Raw genomic sequence first — 20,250 nt, forward strand, 5'->3', positions numbered from 1 at the left:
AATGTTTTTATAACCCGTAATTGTTGTATTCATATGAAACACTTGACAAAATACCCCGACCATGAGGTGGGTTTAATTCCCGATGAAAGGATCCTAAGATGCAATTGCATATAAAACAAAACATAGAGTTCCTACATTTTAATTGAACAGATCATTATATAATGAAACAATTTTCAGAACCACACTAATTGGATTGTGAAAACTAAACAACAATAGTTGAAACCAAAGTTTTATTTCTTTCTCATATATTTATGTATTATTTTATTTTTTTAATCATTGTGCAGTTACTACACATGACCTACTCTGACAAACTTAAAAAAATAAACTTTCCACAAAATGAAAGACCTTAATTGTTAAAACATATTTAGGTTCCAAATTCTAGCTAGCGTTACTTCGCGTTATAAGTTTTGTTTGGTTATGCATCAAGTCTTGTTAGTGACGTATTATAATACTTGTTTAGTTGTTTAAATCACTACTATATATATAAATTGTTATATACTAATTACTTAATAGTTTCTTGATTCTATCGTACCAAATCAACGTTGAATCGTAGTAGTTAGTAGTTCCAAATTTCTGCTGCCATAAATTTCACCATTATTACCTCACTACTATAGTACTGATTTATTTTTATTTTTTAAAAGTAATTCTATAGTACTATAACGGGAACTATAACAAGCTAATTATCGAAAAACATAATAACATATAGTACTAGTTTAGTAGTTACGCTCTAGTTAATGGCAAGGCACAGCGTATGGTAGAGCTTCTCTGCTTGATGATCTATATTGTACACCTAATGCAAACCACGAAGCATAACGTAAATTTACGTTTAAACGTCGATACAGAGAGTCAGAGAGACTCCCCAGTCTCATAGTCGGCTAATTGTTGGTATTCAAACTTTAATTCTTAGGTACTCCTTTTTGCTATGTAATTTACTAATTACTGGTATTATTACTCTAAATCGGGTGTCCTCCTTTTCAGTGGCTGAGCTAGAAGAAAAAATAGTCTTGGGCATCCATCATATTCAAAAAAAAAAATCAATAATAAAAAACATGGAAAATATAACTTAACATTTTTGAAATGAGAAAAAACGACAACTGATGGGCATCGAACCGTTCACCTCTTCCATAGCTTAAGGCACTCTTAACCAAATGGGTTAAGCTACATTATTGTTCAATTATCATTTAAACTAATTTTAAAACGTTGTGTGGGACACGTGCCCTACCTACCTTCCATGTAGATCCGCCCCTGCTCCTTTTTGTTATGTACAGTATTAGTTATTGCTTATAGTCCTTACTCCTTACGTATGATTCAAACACATGTGATGTTAAGACAACAAACACATAAGCAAAAATTGTGTTTTTTTACTTGGTATTTTCGACATGTGTCCGAAGTTTTAATGATAAAGCAAATGTTATTTTAATAGTATTATAGATGTAAAAATCTTTTAAAATAATTCCGACTAATGATATTATTGTAATCTAAATATAGTTATCCAACTCTAAGAAAACAACAAGTAAACTATAGTATAAAGTTGGCATTTCTTTTCACTGTAGTGCATGCCTTACCTCAGTGAAAAGAAATTACGAACTAATCAAAGAAGTTCATTTCTGTAATTTTTTTTTATAATTAGCAAAACTACAAATTTAACGATAAGTAAAAATAACATAGGAAAAAGTTGTATGTATTAAAAATGAATAAATTTGTTGTGTGTTTATTTTTGATAAAGAATAACTTATCTTTGTTTTTCATCGGAATACATCAGAAGTTGCCTCATTTGCTTTGAAAGAATATTAAAGATTTATATAAGAAATCAGAGTTTCTTTTGCTAATTGAGCGGTCCTCAATAGCTTAATTAGGAGAAAGATAAAATTGAAGGTGACGTGAAGAATGCCTCACATGACAGATCCCCCTCATATGACAAAAAACAACTAAATCTTCAGTTTCGCTAAAGATTATATACCACAAATTACAACATCACTTTTTGGGATAGTAAAATACCAAGATTTATTCAATCAAAATGGTCAAAACAGTCGTAGAATGTATAAATCTCATGGTTTTTTTTTTCTTTTTTTTTGCTAAAGTGGGTAAATATCATATAAATGAAAGGTTTTGGTTTTACAAAATGAGTACCTTGGTTCCTTGACAAAAAAATAAAATAAAAAAACAAGGAAGCTAAATTAATCTGAAAGACTTGGCCCTGTTGATGCAAACTTTAAATAATCCAGAGACTCATTAGCTTCTTGAATTTCCTGCAATGGTTTCTAGCATGATGTTGATAATCTCTCGGTATTTTTTCAAAAATATATATATTGTTATTCAAGATTCATGGGAATATATATACATATAAATAAATAATATAATAAATTACACGAATACTATATTACAATTTATGTGGAAGAGATATCCATAATTGTAAGATACGATGCATTATAGATTAAACAATATATAATAAAATCCGAGCAACCAATGAATTGGTAAAGCAGAAAAAACGGTGTTGATGACGCAGCTGATACTTTTCAGCTGTCCCCGTGAAAACCTGTCGTCGTCTCTTCCCTCTCCCAATGAAATTTACCCCAACTACGAGTCCTCTCCATTATTTTTTTTTAATTTCTTTCTTTTATTACTCACTTATAACTTTTATAACGTACAAAAATCACATACACCTTTTTCTATTATTCAATCAAGAAGAGACCAATAATTCATCAACAAAATTTTTTTTAAAAAAACAAACTGATTTCAACTTACCCACAAAAGAGAGAAAAAAACAGATAAAAGTAAACACATTTTCATGATTAAAGAGTACTAATAATCGTACCCGTTACAACATGTACCTAACAGAAGAAACGCGATACATATTATATAGAATGCTTATTTTTAAAAATTACTTTTTCTCCTATAATTTTTATTTTAAAATATTTATGAAAAAGGAGCCCTATGAGGTGCACCTTTCCTTCTATTACCAAGTGATGAAAGAACCATCCCAGGCAAGTAATTGCTCTCTTGCTTCTTCTTCTTCTTCTTCTTCTTCTCTCTCTTATTACTACTATTGTTACCTTGCTCCGACTGATCTGAAATAACCATCATATCCTCGGAATCCTCCATCGTCGATATCTCTTCGAGCTGATCATGTCCGTCCATTCTCAAACCCTCGAACGTGAAATCTGATTCATCAATTCTATAGAGAATGCTTGATAAATCATCTCCTTGATATGATAAGTAATCCACCTGCATGCATTCATATTTTTTTTTAATCATTGTTAGGTAAGATAATTGTGTCCTACTATAATAATAAACAATACATATGGCTAATATTGGACATGATAGTTCATAACCTAGGAAAGTGCCCACTTTGTACTTGCACATGTGTTTAAGAATATTAAACAAACGAACACATAATCCAAGATATTTTTTTAACATGATTATAAAGCATGGAGAAAGAAAAATAAACAGCTGTTTCCCAAAGTTTTGTTTTTTTTTATCTTTAGAGTAATGATTTTTTTTTTTTTAAACTTTATTTCATATGGTTAAAAGTTGAAGCAATCATTCTACTCTATTATTATTTCTAATTTTCGCTAGAATAAAAACAATCAACAAGTGAATCTCAAGAATTAATGGGACTCACTTTTGTCATTCATGAGTCAACTATGCCAACTTATAACTAAATTTCCATGTTTTTATTGCGCTAGTAAGAAAATAAATTCAAATTAAAAGGTTTAATTTACCTTCTTAGGGTTTAACTAAAAGAATATGTAATCTTTGTTCAAAAAAAAAAAAACTAAAAGAATATGTAATATATTATTTACCTTGCAGGAGAGTGAACAAAAGTGGAATGGTTCTTGGAGGATTCTATCACAAGTGAAGCAAATATTTGAAGACACCTTAGCTCTTGATTGTGGTCTTTGGTTTATGAATATCACTTTGGCTCCATTAATTGTATATGGCTGAATGTATAAATTGTCAATCAGTACAACAAATTAAACTTAAATCAAATCCTTCAATATAAAAATAGCATTCACCTGAACATATGAACAATCTATGAGCTTCTCAAGATCACTCAACCGGACGACGTCATGGTATACGTATCGTCTCACCTGCCAATACATAAACGAGATGGCTTAATTGATAGAATTTAAACTAATAGGGTAACATCAGAATCACTTCAAAAAAATCTCCTTTTCTTCCCTAAATCAACAACACGGTTATTAATAAATAAATCATCATAAATCTTACTAGTATAATTGATCAAGAGGGATGGATTTGCTTGCACCAATAATGTTTTTGGGGAATAGTAGATAATGATTAAAAATTTTAAATTGATAAAAAACAAAAACCTGTGGGAAAGAAGTTAAGGGAAGTGAAGGAAAAGGAATTTGGTCAAAGTTTTGATGTTCTTTGAAAGCAACAGCTCAAGAGAAGTTGAGCAGAGAAGACAATAAATTTAAAGGAACCAAGCAATTTGAAAAGAAGAAAGAATAAATAAAAGATGTGAACAGATACATACTATATATAGTAACAAACCAAATCCACACAATATACAATTCAAGTCCAATTACTGTCAATCACATTCACATATATACATATATATTGATATGTTTTATACATTGCTTTTCAAACATCTACAATTCTCAACATCAAATTAGAGAAGTGATCATATATTTTTAGAGTATAACTTAAACAAAATCTGTCCTAAAGGGTTAAATATGTAGAACTTAAAAAATTGAGTGAAATTTGTAGAAAAGATAGCTTAAAGGGTCTTTTAAGAAGATGAACACTGTTATTATAAGAAATATATTTTTGGGGAGAAGAAAAAGTTTATGATAATGAAAGGTCCATTAAAATAAAATAAAAAGGTCTTATTATAGTACAATTTTCAAAAGCTCTATAATTTGCAATTAAAAATATACTACTAAATGTACATGTGAATTCGAAGTAAATTCGAATCCGAGGCCAGAGAAGAAACAAAACCCAGAATATTGAAAATCAACAAGAAAAAAAAAGTAAAATAAAATAAGGGTTTTGAAAGATTTACTGAGTTAACGCTTAAATTGAGAATTCGCTAACGTGGTGTGAGAGTATACATACATATGGGTGTAAGTAGTACAAATTTCACTACAATCCAAACATATTTTTCATAGAAGTAACAGAATAAACATACGTACTCAGTGATTCTAGTTCGTGTAGGTGTAAGTAAGCAAGTACAGAACAATTTTTTTTTTAAAAAAAAGAGTTATATAATCACAAAAACTAAAACATGGGTGTTTGAAATTGTCACGAATTCGAATCATGGGTTTTTTTCTCCAATTCTATTAAATTAGTGATGTACCTGAAGAAGAGGATGTGAGCGATGGGAAGGGAGACAGTGAGGACAAACACTGAGACAACAGAGTAAGCAAAAGACGTTCTTCTCGCTTTTACGGCGAGTTTCGTGGATTCCACAGCTCGAGAAGAAAGTTTCAGCCATTAGTCCTTCGAGCCATGCAGGTTTCGTTGCCACCATCATCATCATCTCTTCTTCTTCCTCACCTTCTCTAACCATTTCTTTGAATTTTATTGTTTCGAAAATTTTCACTCTATTTCAAGAACCCTATTGAAGAACAAGAAGTACCCTAAGAGAGAGATTGAGATTTTTTTGATTGGGAGCTTATGGACCTTAAATTTGGAGTGTGTGTGTGTGTGTGAAGAAGAATAAGAGAGTGTAAATGTTTATATAATATCTAATGCTATATGTATACGTGTGTGTGTATTGTGTATATTGGTTATATTTGTATTGTAATGTAGAGGAGGAGGTTCCAGAATTATTGTCGCTACGTATAGAGAGAGAAAGTGTTGGTTGGGTGGGAGAAGAAGAAAGAGAGAAGAATGTCTTTATTGAGAAAACAAAATTTTCCCAAAAAGATCAAATCTTCTCTCCATTGGAGAAAGATCAATTTTTCAGAGACAGTTAAGTGAGTGTGACAAAGTGTCATCATATAATTCAAGTTTAAATCTTGATATAACACAATAACCCAATTCGAAAGTTTTTGATTACCTTTTTACATGTAAATAAAAGGATTGGACTGAGATCCTCGGGAGGGGTTTATCTTGTTTCTTTTTTGAAACAATATTACTAGTGATGTATAATGTATATCTCATTATCTCTTTTAATCTTTTTTGTTTGTTTTGTTTTGTGTGCATTTATTAGGATATCTTATAATTTTGTGAAGGACAAGTGTCCGAGAGGATTAGTTTGTTTGGACGGATCTCTCAGGCTAATTTACCTTTCCCCGGATATGTTATAGTATGAGTCATGTTTTTTTTTTATTTGGTAAAATATGAGTCATGACTCATGAATTACGACGTCTTTAATGACTCTAAAGCTTGGTAAAATCTTTTTTTTCATCCATACACTCCTAATCCACCCACGTCGCCACTCATGAGTCATGTTTTCACCGTCGACGTTCCGAAACGAAAAGGTAGTTTTATATCATATGAAGTTAAGAATATATGATTATGTATAGTTAACTACTATAGTATAGATATATTCCAAAATAAAATAAAATATAGTCTGGTATAAGATTAGTTTATTAATTTAATAAATAAGAAAGAATAAAACACATACAAGAGAGAGTCTAGATGGCAGAGAGGTTGGCCTTGGCAAGAGTGATCCTCTTTCTTTTGTTAAAGCTTTTAAGTACTTTCTCCTCACCTCGGTTTCTTTAAAGCTTTCTCATATTATTTTGTTCTCTTTGTATCTTGAATAGTTGAATAAATATGCTCTACATTTTTTTGGTATATATAAGAATTGTGTTCGTATACAGCTTTTGGTTACTACAATTATGTGCATGGTTTCTGAGATTGTGGAAGACTAACCATTGAGTTGAGGAACATATGAACATGCATTACAAGAAAATGATCATCGAAATATTTGAATTCAAGGCTGAAATCATAAATACAGTATTAGCATTTTTTTTTGTAGATCGAAACTAATTTACAATATTTGAGTTAAATTATTATATATTGATTTTGAAGCCCATATACTTATTGGGCTTAAATGTCAAATCCACTAAAGTCCCCTAACATCTTCTACGTTTTAGGAGAAGATATTTTTCACATATACTCTCGCCGTCCGATCAGCAAAAACACGGCGGAAAAAAAATGGAGAACTCGATCACGACTGATCTCATCGTCGAGATAGTCTCGAGATTGCCAGCAAAATCAGCAGCCAGGTGTCGCTGCGTGTCGAAGCTATGGAGATCCATCCTCCGGCGTCAAGATTTCACCGACTTGTTTCTGACCAGGTCCAAAGCTCGTCCACGGCTCTTACTTGCGGTACAACAACTACAAGACGGTGAGTGGAGCTTTTACTCAACGCCTCAGCCTCAGAATCCATATGAGAAGTCTTCTCTTGTAGTATCCGCCGCTGATTTTCATATCAAGTTCTCTAAAGGGAGAAGCGGATACAACTGTAGCTATACATCTGGATTGATCTATTTTCATAATATCTGCATCCCAAAGGACGATGATGAAGATGCAAAGCGTGTGATATCTAACCCTGTTGCATTGTAGTATATCTAAATTAAACTCCAAAATTAGTGTATTCTTTCTATGACCATATCACAATGTTTAAGGTTGTAAGTTAGGAACAACTGCATATCATTGACATTTGTTAAAATGCATATATTATCTATACACATACTACCATAAATTTAATGAGGTTTCGATCGGGAGCTTTGGACCTTAAATTTGGAGAGTGTAAATGTTTATATAATCTATAATATTATTAAAAGTGAAGTACATCTTGAAAATGTCTAAAATTTTACTATATTAGTACCAAATGTGTCATTACCTTAAAACTAAAAAGTCAGCTCATTAAGAATAAACTCTGTTTAACATTATTCTATTTATCCATTTATCCAAATGAAATAAGTCTCAATTAATTTATATATATACGTTTAGCAAATACATTTTGTTAAAAAAAGCTTGAAGTTCTATACTATTTACAATCCTGTGCCATTGACATTTATTGTTTGTTAAGAAAATTAGAAACTAATATTTATTATATTTAACAAAATTTCCTAAAATTATTCCTTATATATCTAGTTACAATTTTCTATTTTTTTCTCTCCTTTTATCATTATATGATTTTATTACATAAAACATATAATAAAAATACAAGTTATTTCGCATATGCTGCACTGAATTTTTTAAAATAAACGTATATTACTCAGTCAAAAAAGTGTATGTATTGCGTTTCATACTGGGTATAAAATTTTAGACAATGGTTCAAAACTATTATAAATAATACTAATATATTTAAGGGACAGTGTTATATGGCGGGACGGTTTGAGTTGATATTAATATAAATTTAAAATATTGTAAATTTGGTGTAGGCTACAACAGGGATAAATCATCATTTTATTATTTTGTTAATACCATCAATATTAAAATATTGTACATATTTAAAGTGATTAAATTACGATTAGGTAGAAAACAATTGTCGGACGCTATATCACAAGTTAAATCTTAGAATTAACAATCAAATACGACTATATAAATACAATTATAAATATCAAATAAAATTAATAAAATTAACTAACAACCACAACTTTATAATTTTAATAAAAATATAGTATCGCAAATTAAAATATAGTTCTCTACAATCATTATAACCAAACAAAATAATTTATATTTGATAAGATTAATTTCAAACTTTTTAAAAATCTATCTACTTAATTTAAAGCGATATATTAGATAAAAAAAATATAATTCTTTCGTGATGTCTACGTGGGAGAGAGAGACTGAGAGAGATTGAGAATTTGAGAGACAATTCAACATTCTTAAGTTTTTAATTACCTTTACATGGAAGAAAAAAATTGGAGATGCCTACGTGGTCTAGATTTTAATTATATTCCCCGATAGTGTTTTGTATTAATTCTTTCGTGATGCCTACGTGGGAGAGAGGGATTGAGAATTTGAGAGACAATTCAACTTTCTTAAGTTTTTAATTACCTTTACATGGAAGAAAAAAATTGGAGATACTCGGGGAGGGGTTTATCTTTTGAAACATTTTGAAAATTTTGAACTAATTCAGTATATTTGAAATTTTTTCTTAACAAATAGAATTGTAGATCGAAACTAATTCTATTTGTTTCGTGACTCGGGGAGATGAAGAAGGAAGAGCAGGAGATAGTTCAGATTTTTAATTTGGTTTAGTATTGGTTTTAAGTGGTCAGTTTTTTTATTTTGCTTTAGTATTGGTTTTAAGTGGTTTAGTATCGGTTTAAGTCGTAAACCAATAAACCCAATGTTTGTGTGTAATGAAGTTTCAAACTTTCAAATTAGGGAGAAACAAAGTGTTGATTGGTGCGTTTGCGGGAAGTAGCGGTTGATAGCGATAAGTATCAATCACACAAACCGCTCTCAATTGCTCCAAATCGCTTCAAACTACTGAATTCCAAAGCTGCTTCCCGCAAGCGTTTGCGGTTGCGGTTGCGGATGATTCCGGTTGAATTTTTCTTTTTAACTTGAAACAAATCAATGATAATGAAATATTTTTTTATATATATCTTTTATCTAACTATTTTATTCATTAAGAATTAGAGAAAATGAAGTACGAATACGATTGAGAATATTAAAAGATAAACAATTGGAAAAAATAATATTTCAATTAATAATAACCTAGAAAACTTGATGTAAATTTAATGGCACATGACACATATATTCAAAAAAATCTAAATAAATTTAACATTTCATCAGAAATTTTAAAAAATAAGATTTTTTTTTGAAAAATATAAAAACAAATCACGACTGACTCTTCTCAACTCTCGTTTGATCATTACTACCGATGCAACTACTGCCCCACAAAACTTATTGAGTGCATGAGATTTAAGAAAGAAGATCTACGATCTAAAACATATGTTTTGTCGTTTATCAAATTACTTAATTAAAGTTTTGGTAAAAAGTCAAATGCATAAAATAATAAATATTTCAATATGAAATTTATTTGTTTTTAAAATAATTATTTTAGTATTTTATTTTTTGTTCTATGTAGTTTGTTTTTCGTTTTCTTCTAGTTCTATCATCATTCTGCTGGCTTAGCTAAATTTGTCACATATGGACATAAGATCAAAACACCTAATCAGTAGTGTCTGTTTTAAAGGTGCATTAATAGACTAGTCTGTGCTGCATTGTACGTAGTATAACTAAATCAAACGCCAAAATTATTGTATTCTTTATATGACCATATCACAATGTTTAAGGTTATAATTAAGGAACAACTGTGACTCCCACTGATTAATATGCATATATATTATCTATACACATACTACTCTTTTCGTTCTACTGCGGAATCACCAAATGGTTTATCGTCACTACCATAAATGTAATCAAATCGTTTTCTCTACACACTGTCTAGCTATACCAGTTGACGGTGGTCGTAGTTAACGATACAAAGAACCTCTATACGAGGGACTCCAGTAGTCAGTTGCGCTGTTATCGCGGTACGCAATTGGGGTGCAAGCAATGGGAACCAAACAGAGCCCTCTACTCCTTAGATCTAGATGTTGTTTTGGTCCTCTTTTTTTGTGATCTTCTCTGTCCCATCCTCCCCATGGATCCTACAACCTCACATAACTAAATAAATTTTCTTTTCTAAAATATTTTAAACATTTTAGAAACATCTACCACATTTTCTCCTTCAAATATTACCTTAATTGCTGAATTCTTCATATAAGGAGTGCTTAGCAGCTGCATGATGGTTTAAATCACCAACCAAATTGTTAATTATATAAGTAGTTAAGGTTACATAGATGCTTGCATATGTAGGCAACGTTTATTATTTTCGTACATTTTATCGTATATATAAAGCATGTTACCTTTACTTGCTCTTGATAAAAGTTTATATAAGTGATGGCTTCTTGAAGCACAGAAGCAGTGTCCGTCTGAAATGTTTTCAAACCAAATGTTTTACTTTCTTCCTTGTAACATATAAAGGAACGTTGAAAGAGAAAAACAAAAATTAAAAGCTAAATAGAAAGAAAAAAATAAGGTCTTATCTTTGTAGTACCTTTCCAAAGGGAGACACAATTTGCTGTAGAGTCGTGATCTTGTCTCGAAGCTTGGCTTTGGGTAGTTCCTGCCATTTTTTTTTCGAAAATAATAATGTAAGTATAACGTTTTTTCTTATTTTATTTATTTATTTCTTAATACAGTATAGTTTCTTTCAAAAAAATTTGCAATATTAGACTCGATACCTAAATACATCAAGAAAAATAAAGATTACTATCAAAACAAATTTACTACTATCAAAAGTAAGTGCTTGCCAACGTACAGTTTTGCTTTTATCAAAAAAGAATAAAGAAACGTAAAAAATTACTGTTTAAGTAGATAAATGTATATTCACTTGTTTTTGTTTTTTTAGTTATCCGATTAAACACTCATTATTTTATGGCATGCATTTATACGTACTTACGTACACACGTATATTGCATAGAGATTACCTTCTCCGGTGAAAGTGTAGAGCCACCGCCGCACTTGGCCTTCTTCGAGACTTCATCGGAAATTTCTTCACATCTTTTCTTCTTGCCGGCGTTTGTTGTTCCCAACCTCACAGTTTCCTACAAAAACAGCTTCCAAGTTCGTGTTTAACGTCGGTACATATATAGACTAGTTGGTAATATTTGTATTACTGTGGAGTTGAATGGTATATGCGCAGAATAACAATAGTAAAGGTGAATCTAACACCTTTTTTTACACTATTGCATCACATATTTGATGATATGAACAGATTTGGTAGCATATACGTACCAGTGATGCCGTTTGATGTTCTTTCTTGCTAAACTCGGATAAGTTTAAGGCCTTAAAGCAAGGCTTAAACGACGGATTAATATCTGTCAATGGACGACTTAACCTTATATCAAGGAAACCTCTAGAACTTTCAATAGGATCATGGAACAACGAACCACCACCACCAGTACTTGAGCCATTATTGTAGCAAAGAGTTTCCTCGTTTTTCACTTCCAAGGCTTGTCTGTACATAGAAACATCGTCGTTTGTCTGAGAATGATGATCATGATCGTAGTGATGATGAAGGTTATGGTTCATGTCGGGATTATTTGGTGGAGCGATGGACCAGTGCTTCCCTACAAGATCTGTTAACTTTGACAGCCGTTGGTCACTACTTTGACCGTACCTAACTTGGTTTGTGTCATAGATCCAACCGTTACCGTTATCGCAGGCTGGCTCGAATGATTGCAACTCTGATGTTGTTGATGAATTTCTTGAAGATGTTAAGTGGTGATTATGATGATGATGATCCATCATTTGATCTCCTAAGCTTCTACCAGGCCTGTCCATTTTATATATAAATGTGTGTATTTTAGAAATGTGATTTTTATCACAACAAAACTTAAGGTAAATATGAACTCTATATCTTTATATATATATATATATATAATGAATTTAGGGGTAATTTACATGCTAGCTTATTGTTTTTTGCTTTCAGAATAAGAAACTATACATTTCAATACTTTCACTAAAAAAATATTGAGAAATTGTAAGCCAATACAAAATGGTAATTCTTTGTTTGCGTTTTACGTTTTCGTTCATATATTATTGTTCAAGTAATGGCTACGAAAAGATAACATTGTAATTTAAAAATTGTAAAACATAATATTTGATCTAGTAGAAGAAATAACCAAAAACAAATATATTAATTATAGTTAACTACTACAACTTCTTATACTTTTTAATAAAGAATAAACATCTCGAGTGGCCAATAATAAAAGATGAATCTTATATAAGTGCAAAATTATAGGCATACCCTCACCAATCAAACGTTAAATCATTTATTGGGGAACAATAATTCAAAAGAGCTACTAATTTACTTTTGTAAACTAACTTTTAGACCTCTCTTTTGTTTCTAACGTTTTTTATTTTATTTTTTTTAGACCTGGAAGCATAAAGCATATTCATTCTTTTTTAAAACAAAGAAAAACAACAATAATATGAACTAGACGATATCTTTATGGACATGGAGCGTAAAACTTAAAACCCTAAACTAACTTTGAATCTCCAATTACCGCTATGTGAAGTGCAAGTAATAACGCGAAACTCAAAGAAGAATAATTCATGAGTGGATAAGATAAATAGAAAGTGTTTTGATAGATACTTACAAGAAGGCAAGACTCCATAGATGATTGTGAGAAGAGGCAACATGGTCGCGGAGCAACTCATCGGAGGAGGAGGGAGGCTGAGCCGGAGCCGAGAGAGAGTGATGATTCGAGGATTCAGCAGTTAGGTCCAAACGATTTGAAGCGCTTACGGTAGAGATCGAGAGATTGTCTTCTTCACAGCTAACGTTTGTGTTTGAGATATTATTACTACTCTTATGGTAAAACGACGTCGAAGTAATGGAGTTTGCATGATCGTTATGATGATGTTGAACATCTTCCCACCATGATGAACTTGGAGTACATTCTTCCCTCAACATTATTTTGCCTTTCTTCGAACCGTTTTTTTAGGCTTCTTCTTTTATTTTGTTGGTTAAGAGTCTAGAGGATATGTGCATTAGTGAATATAAAGTGTATGTGATACGATCGGTGGTGGTGACAATATTATATGCGAGTGGGGTATGTCCACTAAGTTACATTTAAAACTACATACTAAGCCACCGAAGATGTGTTATATGCGGTCTGCGTAAGATCGTACGTCAATTGAAGATGTGTTTGACCTCTACATGAACTTGTCACATTTTTTCGGTAACAAGACGACGGATCTAGGAATACTTTTCAATCAGTTAAATTCTATAGAAACTAATAATGTAATATTGGTAGGTATTTATCTTTGGCCTAGACATATTAACATGCAGGCTCGCAACAAACTATAAAAGATAGATTCCTATAAACAGCATGCCATGAACCATTTGATACTAGCCAAATGGTTACTGTTTTCTTTGTAATAATTCTTTTTTCAAACATATTAGATTCTTGGAGATTAGTTTAGTTTTAAAGATTCCAAAGATTTGCCGCAATCAATATATGATTAGTTAGGAACCAATTGGGTTCCAAAACATGTTTTTGCTTCCGAGAAAGAGACATTGTCATCAGACTTGTTATTTGGTCAACCTATAATCCACAATCCGCCTATTACGTACCACAATATGCCTCCGCCACACGTGAATGCGGCCGGGTGCCAAAACTCCTTGACATGAGGTACAAGGTGGGTGGTTTGATGTTATAGGTACATACCCGAAAATTGTTTCTTTCGACCTCTGCATTGGCAAGAGAGAAGGCGCGGCCGTATTAAAAGCTCCGCGTTTCAAGAGTGCACAAGGAGTAGAATCGGACTCCGGGCCATAGTCACTAGCTAGGTAAATCCTTTACGATGATTTGGTTCTATATCTCTGTACAATACGTTTATCAAAATTTCATTCGTATTGTTTTGATGAGTTAATATCGTATGAGAAGCCAATTACTTGGCTTGATTCCCTTGCTACATTAGGTTTGACCAACGTCTATTCTTTTGCTCTCCCGCTTTAATAAAGATGTTGGTTTGCCGACCAAAAGTTTTTTATATTTTTTTTCTTTGATCGATAACAAAATTTCTGATAATGAAACTAAAAATATAACAAAATTGAAGGGATTTTAGATGAAGAACATTAAAACTTATTACCTAAATACTGTTTACGATATACATATAGTTTATTGCTTTCTATATGCATGTTGTGTTAATACAATTAGAAAGACTTGAGCTTCTGATCATACCAAAAGGAAACAAAAACCTAGGGCGAAAAGGAGGAAGGTGTAGGAGGGGCAATAGGGTTAATTTATTTTAATTCTTTTTTTGGGTCCAATTATTATAAAAAGTGGACACATGATGCCAAACAAATAAATTAAACTAACTTGGATATGTTAATTAAATATGCAAGCGTGATTATTATTGATACACGTTATAATCTTTCTTTTTTCTGTAGCCAAAAGTAAGGGGCAATATGGAATATTAAATGTTTATATATAATGTAAGGTTTCAAATCACCAAACACAAAAGCACTCGTTTTATCAATATACATATTTCCATGTAATACTCCATACCCTTCTCAGTGTGACAGTGTGGGTAATTCAGTTTTCAGTTATTTTGATCGAGTGTAAGATATATGAACCAATAGTGATTTTATCCGTTGTAAGCATATTTATGAGTGGTGGGTATTATGGAACACTATATATACAAAAATAAACTTTAAAGTCATGAGTTCGGTTGCACAAGAAAAAGATTACTAGTTGGATCGAGATGTCTAATAATTACAACAGATAGTAGATTTATTGTTTCTTAATATTGACTTATATCTTAAGCTTAATTAACTTGATGCATACTTGTTTGGTGACACGAAACCTAGCAAATAAAGGTTTACGATTCCATATTGGCCCTAACTTTTTAGTTTTCAAAAAGATAATTTAAAGTATTTATCAATAATCACGCCTGTATAATTAATCTATTATCGTTTCTTGGTGCGCTATTTATTTTTCTCAGGCATTCATCCCTTTTAATCCGAGTCCAATTCCACTCCAAAAGTTTCTTGTCTTTTGCTACATTTTTTTATTCCTTTTATCATATTTTAATAAATAGCAATTTTAAAAAGGAGATTGAGTGGCCAAATTTTCTGAGGTTGACTTTTTGTTAATATTCATTATCATTTATATTTGACTCTTAATTTGTAGTCAATAACCAATCGATAGCACCATAACCCAAAATGGTCTTTTAATGAGGAAAAACATCAATGGGTGATTATAAAGTTTGGTTACATGAAAACTATATAAAATTTAGTTTAAGAGAAAGATTAGGCCAGCCATGCATGAAAGTGTTCTAGGCCCATTTATTTATTGGTGTTTGGTTCTTCAGAAGCCCATTCATGCATGCAGGTGCAACGATAGTTTTCATTTCCTTTGTTGGTAACGTATGAAAATGAAACAATCAAGATTTCAGGATGCTACGAAGTTTAAATTTTGCTTATCACAGATTTTTCTATACGGCAAGAAACAAAATCGGAAAAAAACCAGATTAATCCACGTGGGAATATCAACAAAATCTTATATATTTTTTTGTTTTTGTTTTTGTTTTGTTTTGTTTTTTTTTTTGTTTTTGATGTTGATCAACAAAACGGTATATCAAAACAACACAATTTAACGTCACATCAAACAACACAACAGAATGGATATTTTTATAAAGATGAGAAATTGTTTTTTTTTGTGTGATCAAAGATAGTAACATAAAGGAATCTCTTTTCGGTGTTAAGAAGATACTTATCTTAAAAAAAAAAAAAATTGAACATGTATATTCAAAGCACTTGAGTATATTTACATTCTTAAGTTTTCGTTTAATAAACGAATACCAGATGTGCGAGGATGAAGTCATCTAAATAGTAATATATTTCTTTATCCTACTATTAATCGTAAAACATTTTAACCAATTAACCTTAGTTTTGTAAGAAATTACAATCAAATGTTATTGGAGTTATGACTAAATAATTCATTTAAGTGAAGGGTAAAAATATAATTATGCATCTGTTGTAAATGGATAAACACGCGGATCTAAACGATCCGTTTATATTTTTTTTGGGATCGTTTTCATTAAATCATAACCGTTGATTCACTTTAATCATATCCATCCATTTAAAAAAAACAAAAAACCTAAAAAGAGTTTTTCTCTCTATGGTCTCTCTCGCCGTCTTCAAATTCTTATGCAGAGTTCATCACACAACAGCTCTTAATCAGCGAAATTAAACATGAATTCTCTCTCTGGTGGATTCATCGGGTTATTCGTTGCCTCTATTTTTCTTCTCAATCTCTTTGTTTCCTTCTAAACCCTAATCTCTCTTTGGATTCTACATCAAATCCAATTCTTCTGTTCAATTAATGTCAACGATGGCGGGTATACAAGGCTATGTCGAGGTCACCAACCAGAGATATGTCACCTTTCTTCTTCTGGGTAAGTTTTTTTTTTTAATGTATACTTTGTCATGCTTCATTATCTACCTTTTGAATTTGACATGACAATAATCACAGACTAAAATTGTTGGAGTCTCTCTGATTTAATTTTTGTGGTTGCAGGTAGTTATATCACGAGATCTAAGAGGTAAGGAGGTACTTCTTATCTTCTCTTTAAACAAATCTTTGAAAACTCCATCTTCATGGAGCTTTTGGAATCTCTCAATTCATTGTGCATTTGATTTTGGTTACTCATCAGAAATATGTAGTGAAAGAAGTTCAAGTTCTATATGGGAATTCAACAACTCCGAAGACATCTGTAACATCCGCGAACTAACATCCCGGTTTGGGGATGTGCATCGGTCGATGCAGATTCAGTTTTCTGCTTTTTGACTTAAGTTAAACGCTGCGTTTTTGGGCAAAGGGAAAAGGAAAACCCTTAAATCATTCTTTTGTCTCATTAGTTGACTTTGGCTGCTTTTGAGAGAAACAAAAGAGAGAAAGAGAGTTCTTGGTGTTTTTGACTGTTCTTGGTGATTTCTTGTAGTTGGAAACTGTTTCTGTAGAGATTTGTAGCTAGGATCGTTGTAGGAGCTTCCTAGGAGCGTTTTCTTCCTGTGTTTGGGTCAGATTTCTTCTGTAGCAAAGGTAATTGCATGACCATGGCTTATCTAAGCTGGAGATTCCTCTGATCTGTTTGTTTATGTGTTGTTAGGCTCGTTAGAATGTTATTTGAGGCGTTAGGAAGCTTTCTTGTGGCTTGGGATCGGGTCTTGTGGTTGCAGGAACGAAGATCCGGCGAGAAGCTTTGGAGAGAACGATGCTCGGCATGTGCATCGGTCGATGCACTTTGTGCGTCGGTCGATGCAAGTGCGAGAACGGCGCTGTTTGACCTAAGAGCATCGGTCGATGCCATGTGGAGACGTCGGTCGATGCAATTAGGTTTTCCGCGTGATGTCGAGCATGCGTCGGTCGATGCGATGGAAGCATCGGTCGATGCAAGTTTCACTAGCATCGGTCGATGCATATCATGCGTCAGTCGATGCAGTCCCCAGGTGGTGTCGGTCGATGCAAGTCTTGTGTCGGTCGATGCAAAGTCTGGTTTGTTTGTGGATTGTTGTTTGATGGTTAGTGTATCTCTACTGCTTGTGTGTATAGCCCAATAGATGGGAGGATTGCCTTACTGAGTGTTTATAAAATACTCATGCATTGCAATTTGTGTTTGTGATGCAGGTAAAGACAAAGTGTGATCGTGGAATCAAGGCAATGAAGAGGAAGATGTTGTCTAGCATTGCTAGGTTGCTAGAGTTGGTCATTAGAAACATTGCTAGGTTGCTGGTTTCATGTTTTCTGATGATTGGTTATTGGATTATTGTTATATTTGATTAATGGTTATTATTTATTGGATTTTTATTGGTATTGGTTATTCCGCTGTTGGTTGTGATTGTGGTTAGGTGGCTAGTGGATATGGGACCACTAGTTGTAATTATTATTATTTATTATTTAAAAAAAAACGGGTCATGTCGTTTCAACATCACGGAAGGTAAAAGAACTTGCTCCATATTTAAAAATTTTGGGTAAAAAACCAATGATCACAAACCTGTGTGTTTCTGAGGTTGTGAAGGGTCTGGGAAAGACCTTGGTTGGTGCATATCCAGGACGAGCAATGAGCTTCATCACCAAAAAAACGAACCTAGAGTCTACAACTGTAAGAAACAAAAAGATTGTATTTTTCTCTTAAGTTTCAGTTATATAAATGAATAGAATTTTAACAAAGTGAGTGGTAAATTTTGGGTTGTATAGGTGATCAGCTACCCAAGTAAGAAGATAGCTGTGTATTTTAAAACCTCAATCATATTCCGGTCAGACTAAAACAATGCGGATCTCGAGGGAAACGCAGGGGCTGGACTTTTACAATAATGGACAAAGCCTTTCAAATGCGGCTGTTCTCAACAATTGCAGAAGCTGTAAATGGTGATAGAGACGCTCTATGGTTCTCCTCAAGATATCGTCCAAGCTAGACCCCAAGTTTAAAGCTCTCTCTTGCTATTTCTGTGTCCCATTCCCTAAGTTTTCAAACAAATCTTATAATCACTCCTGATAGAAACATTGACTCATATTAAACGATTGTGTGGGGGTTGTATAATTTAATCTTTAAAACGGCATCGTATAAAAGAGGACATTAAACGTACCCGTACAAACATATATATTTTTTAAAAAACTAAAAAAATGAATTTTAGTATTTATTCTTTTTTTTTTGTTCCTTTTCTTGATTATCAAGATTGGAGAGCAGCATTTTTATCCTATTACATTTTTATTCTATTACATTTTTATTCTGTGTAAAAATGTAATAGATGAATGAGATAGAAAATTTATTATATTTAAATGATAAATTTTTGAGGAATGATAGAATTTTTAAGTTACCAATTGAAGTCTTTTTATATATTTGTCGTCAAATATTTTATCACAGATTCGAATTACTATAGGGTAAATTGGTGAGCAAGCATAACTTAGTAACTATTTCCTAAATTTTCTCCATTTTTACCTAATAAATAGAGGAAATTTAGGTTTGATAATTAGTTTTGATTTTGATTTTCAATATTTTATTTATTATTTTTTGCTACTTATAAGAAAAAAATGTGTACTTGAGGAGGATTGCACAGTCGTTTGTATCCGGTTTCTCATACCACTGGACCATGATGCTGTTTTTATGGCCTCCTGGCCTAATTGACCCATGTAAAATTTTTCGGATCTTTGCATCCAATTCTATCGCTGTTTATTTTCAAACGGGTAAATATGTCTTATGGCTATTTTATTAATAATTCAAATTTTTAATTTTGAAAATTAATTTTAGAAACAAATTCGCATTTCATGGGATTTTGAAGATTTTGTAGTTAAGGAAATAAATATTAATTTATTCTTAGACACAATTTTCATATATTATGGGAATATGGGAATGAGGAATCATAGATTTTTCTTTTGACTAACAAACATTAATTAGATATTTTCAACCATATATTTTGAAAAAAATATAGATATGGATAGTGTCAACATATAAATATAAAATAAAAATATTCCTAAAATAAATCTTATAATTTTTGCAAATAACAGATTCGTATTAAAAAAGAAATATGACTACAATGAATTATTTTGAGCAAAACAAAGCAGCCGTTGATTTTCTACGTTTATGTAAAGAGACATCAAACCTAATAATTTATTTTTCCGCCTCTGATCTAAGATTAAAACTGAAGGACTGATTTAAGAATTCCATAGAACTCCAGGAATTCTTTTT

General features: G+C 31.8%; 3 protein-coding genes and 1 long non-coding RNA gene across 4 annotated transcripts; 2 read left to right on the forward strand and 2 right to left on the reverse strand.

The window, feature by feature from the left end:
* Window positions 2,764–5,852, reverse strand: LOC104777142. Its single transcript, XM_010501353.2, has 4 exons — window positions 5,324–5,852; window positions 4,017–4,091; window positions 3,804–3,941; window positions 2,764–3,225 (listed from the first exon to the last, which is right to left on the reverse strand). The coding sequence occupies exons 1-4, from the start codon at window positions 5,534–5,536 to the stop codon at window positions 2,917–2,919; spliced, it is 735 nt and encodes a 244-aa protein (XP_010499655.1). The 5' UTR covers window positions 5,537–5,852; the 3' UTR covers window positions 2,764–2,916.
* Window positions 7,135–7,545, forward strand: LOC104778987 (F-box only protein 12-like). The gene has a single exon (XM_010503388.1). The coding sequence runs from the start codon at window positions 7,135–7,137 to the stop codon at window positions 7,543–7,545; it is 411 nt and encodes a 136-aa protein (XP_010501690.1).
* LOC104777143 (transcription factor bHLH111-like) lies at window positions 10,240–13,532 on the reverse strand. Its single transcript, XM_010501354.2, has 7 exons — window positions 13,152–13,532; window positions 11,785–12,325; window positions 11,478–11,594; window positions 11,045–11,113; window positions 10,854–10,919; window positions 10,687–10,725; window positions 10,240–10,595 (listed from the first exon to the last, which is right to left on the reverse strand). Exons 1-7 carry the CDS (start codon window positions 13,466–13,468, stop codon window positions 10,419–10,421), a joined length of 1,326 nt encoding a protein of 441 aa, XP_010499656.1. The 5' UTR covers window positions 13,469–13,532; the 3' UTR covers window positions 10,240–10,418.
* Window positions 18,402–19,209, forward strand: LOC104777144. The gene is made up of 2 exons (XR_766223.1): window positions 18,402–18,666; window positions 18,762–19,209. It is a non-coding gene; the product is annotated as an uncharacterized LOC104777144 (long non-coding RNA).

This window comes from Camelina sativa, chromosome 3 (assembly GCF_000633955.1).
Source record: "Camelina sativa cultivar DH55 chromosome 3, Cs, whole genome shotgun sequence".
Taxonomy (NCBI): domain Eukaryota; kingdom Viridiplantae; phylum Streptophyta; class Magnoliopsida; order Brassicales; family Brassicaceae; genus Camelina; species Camelina sativa.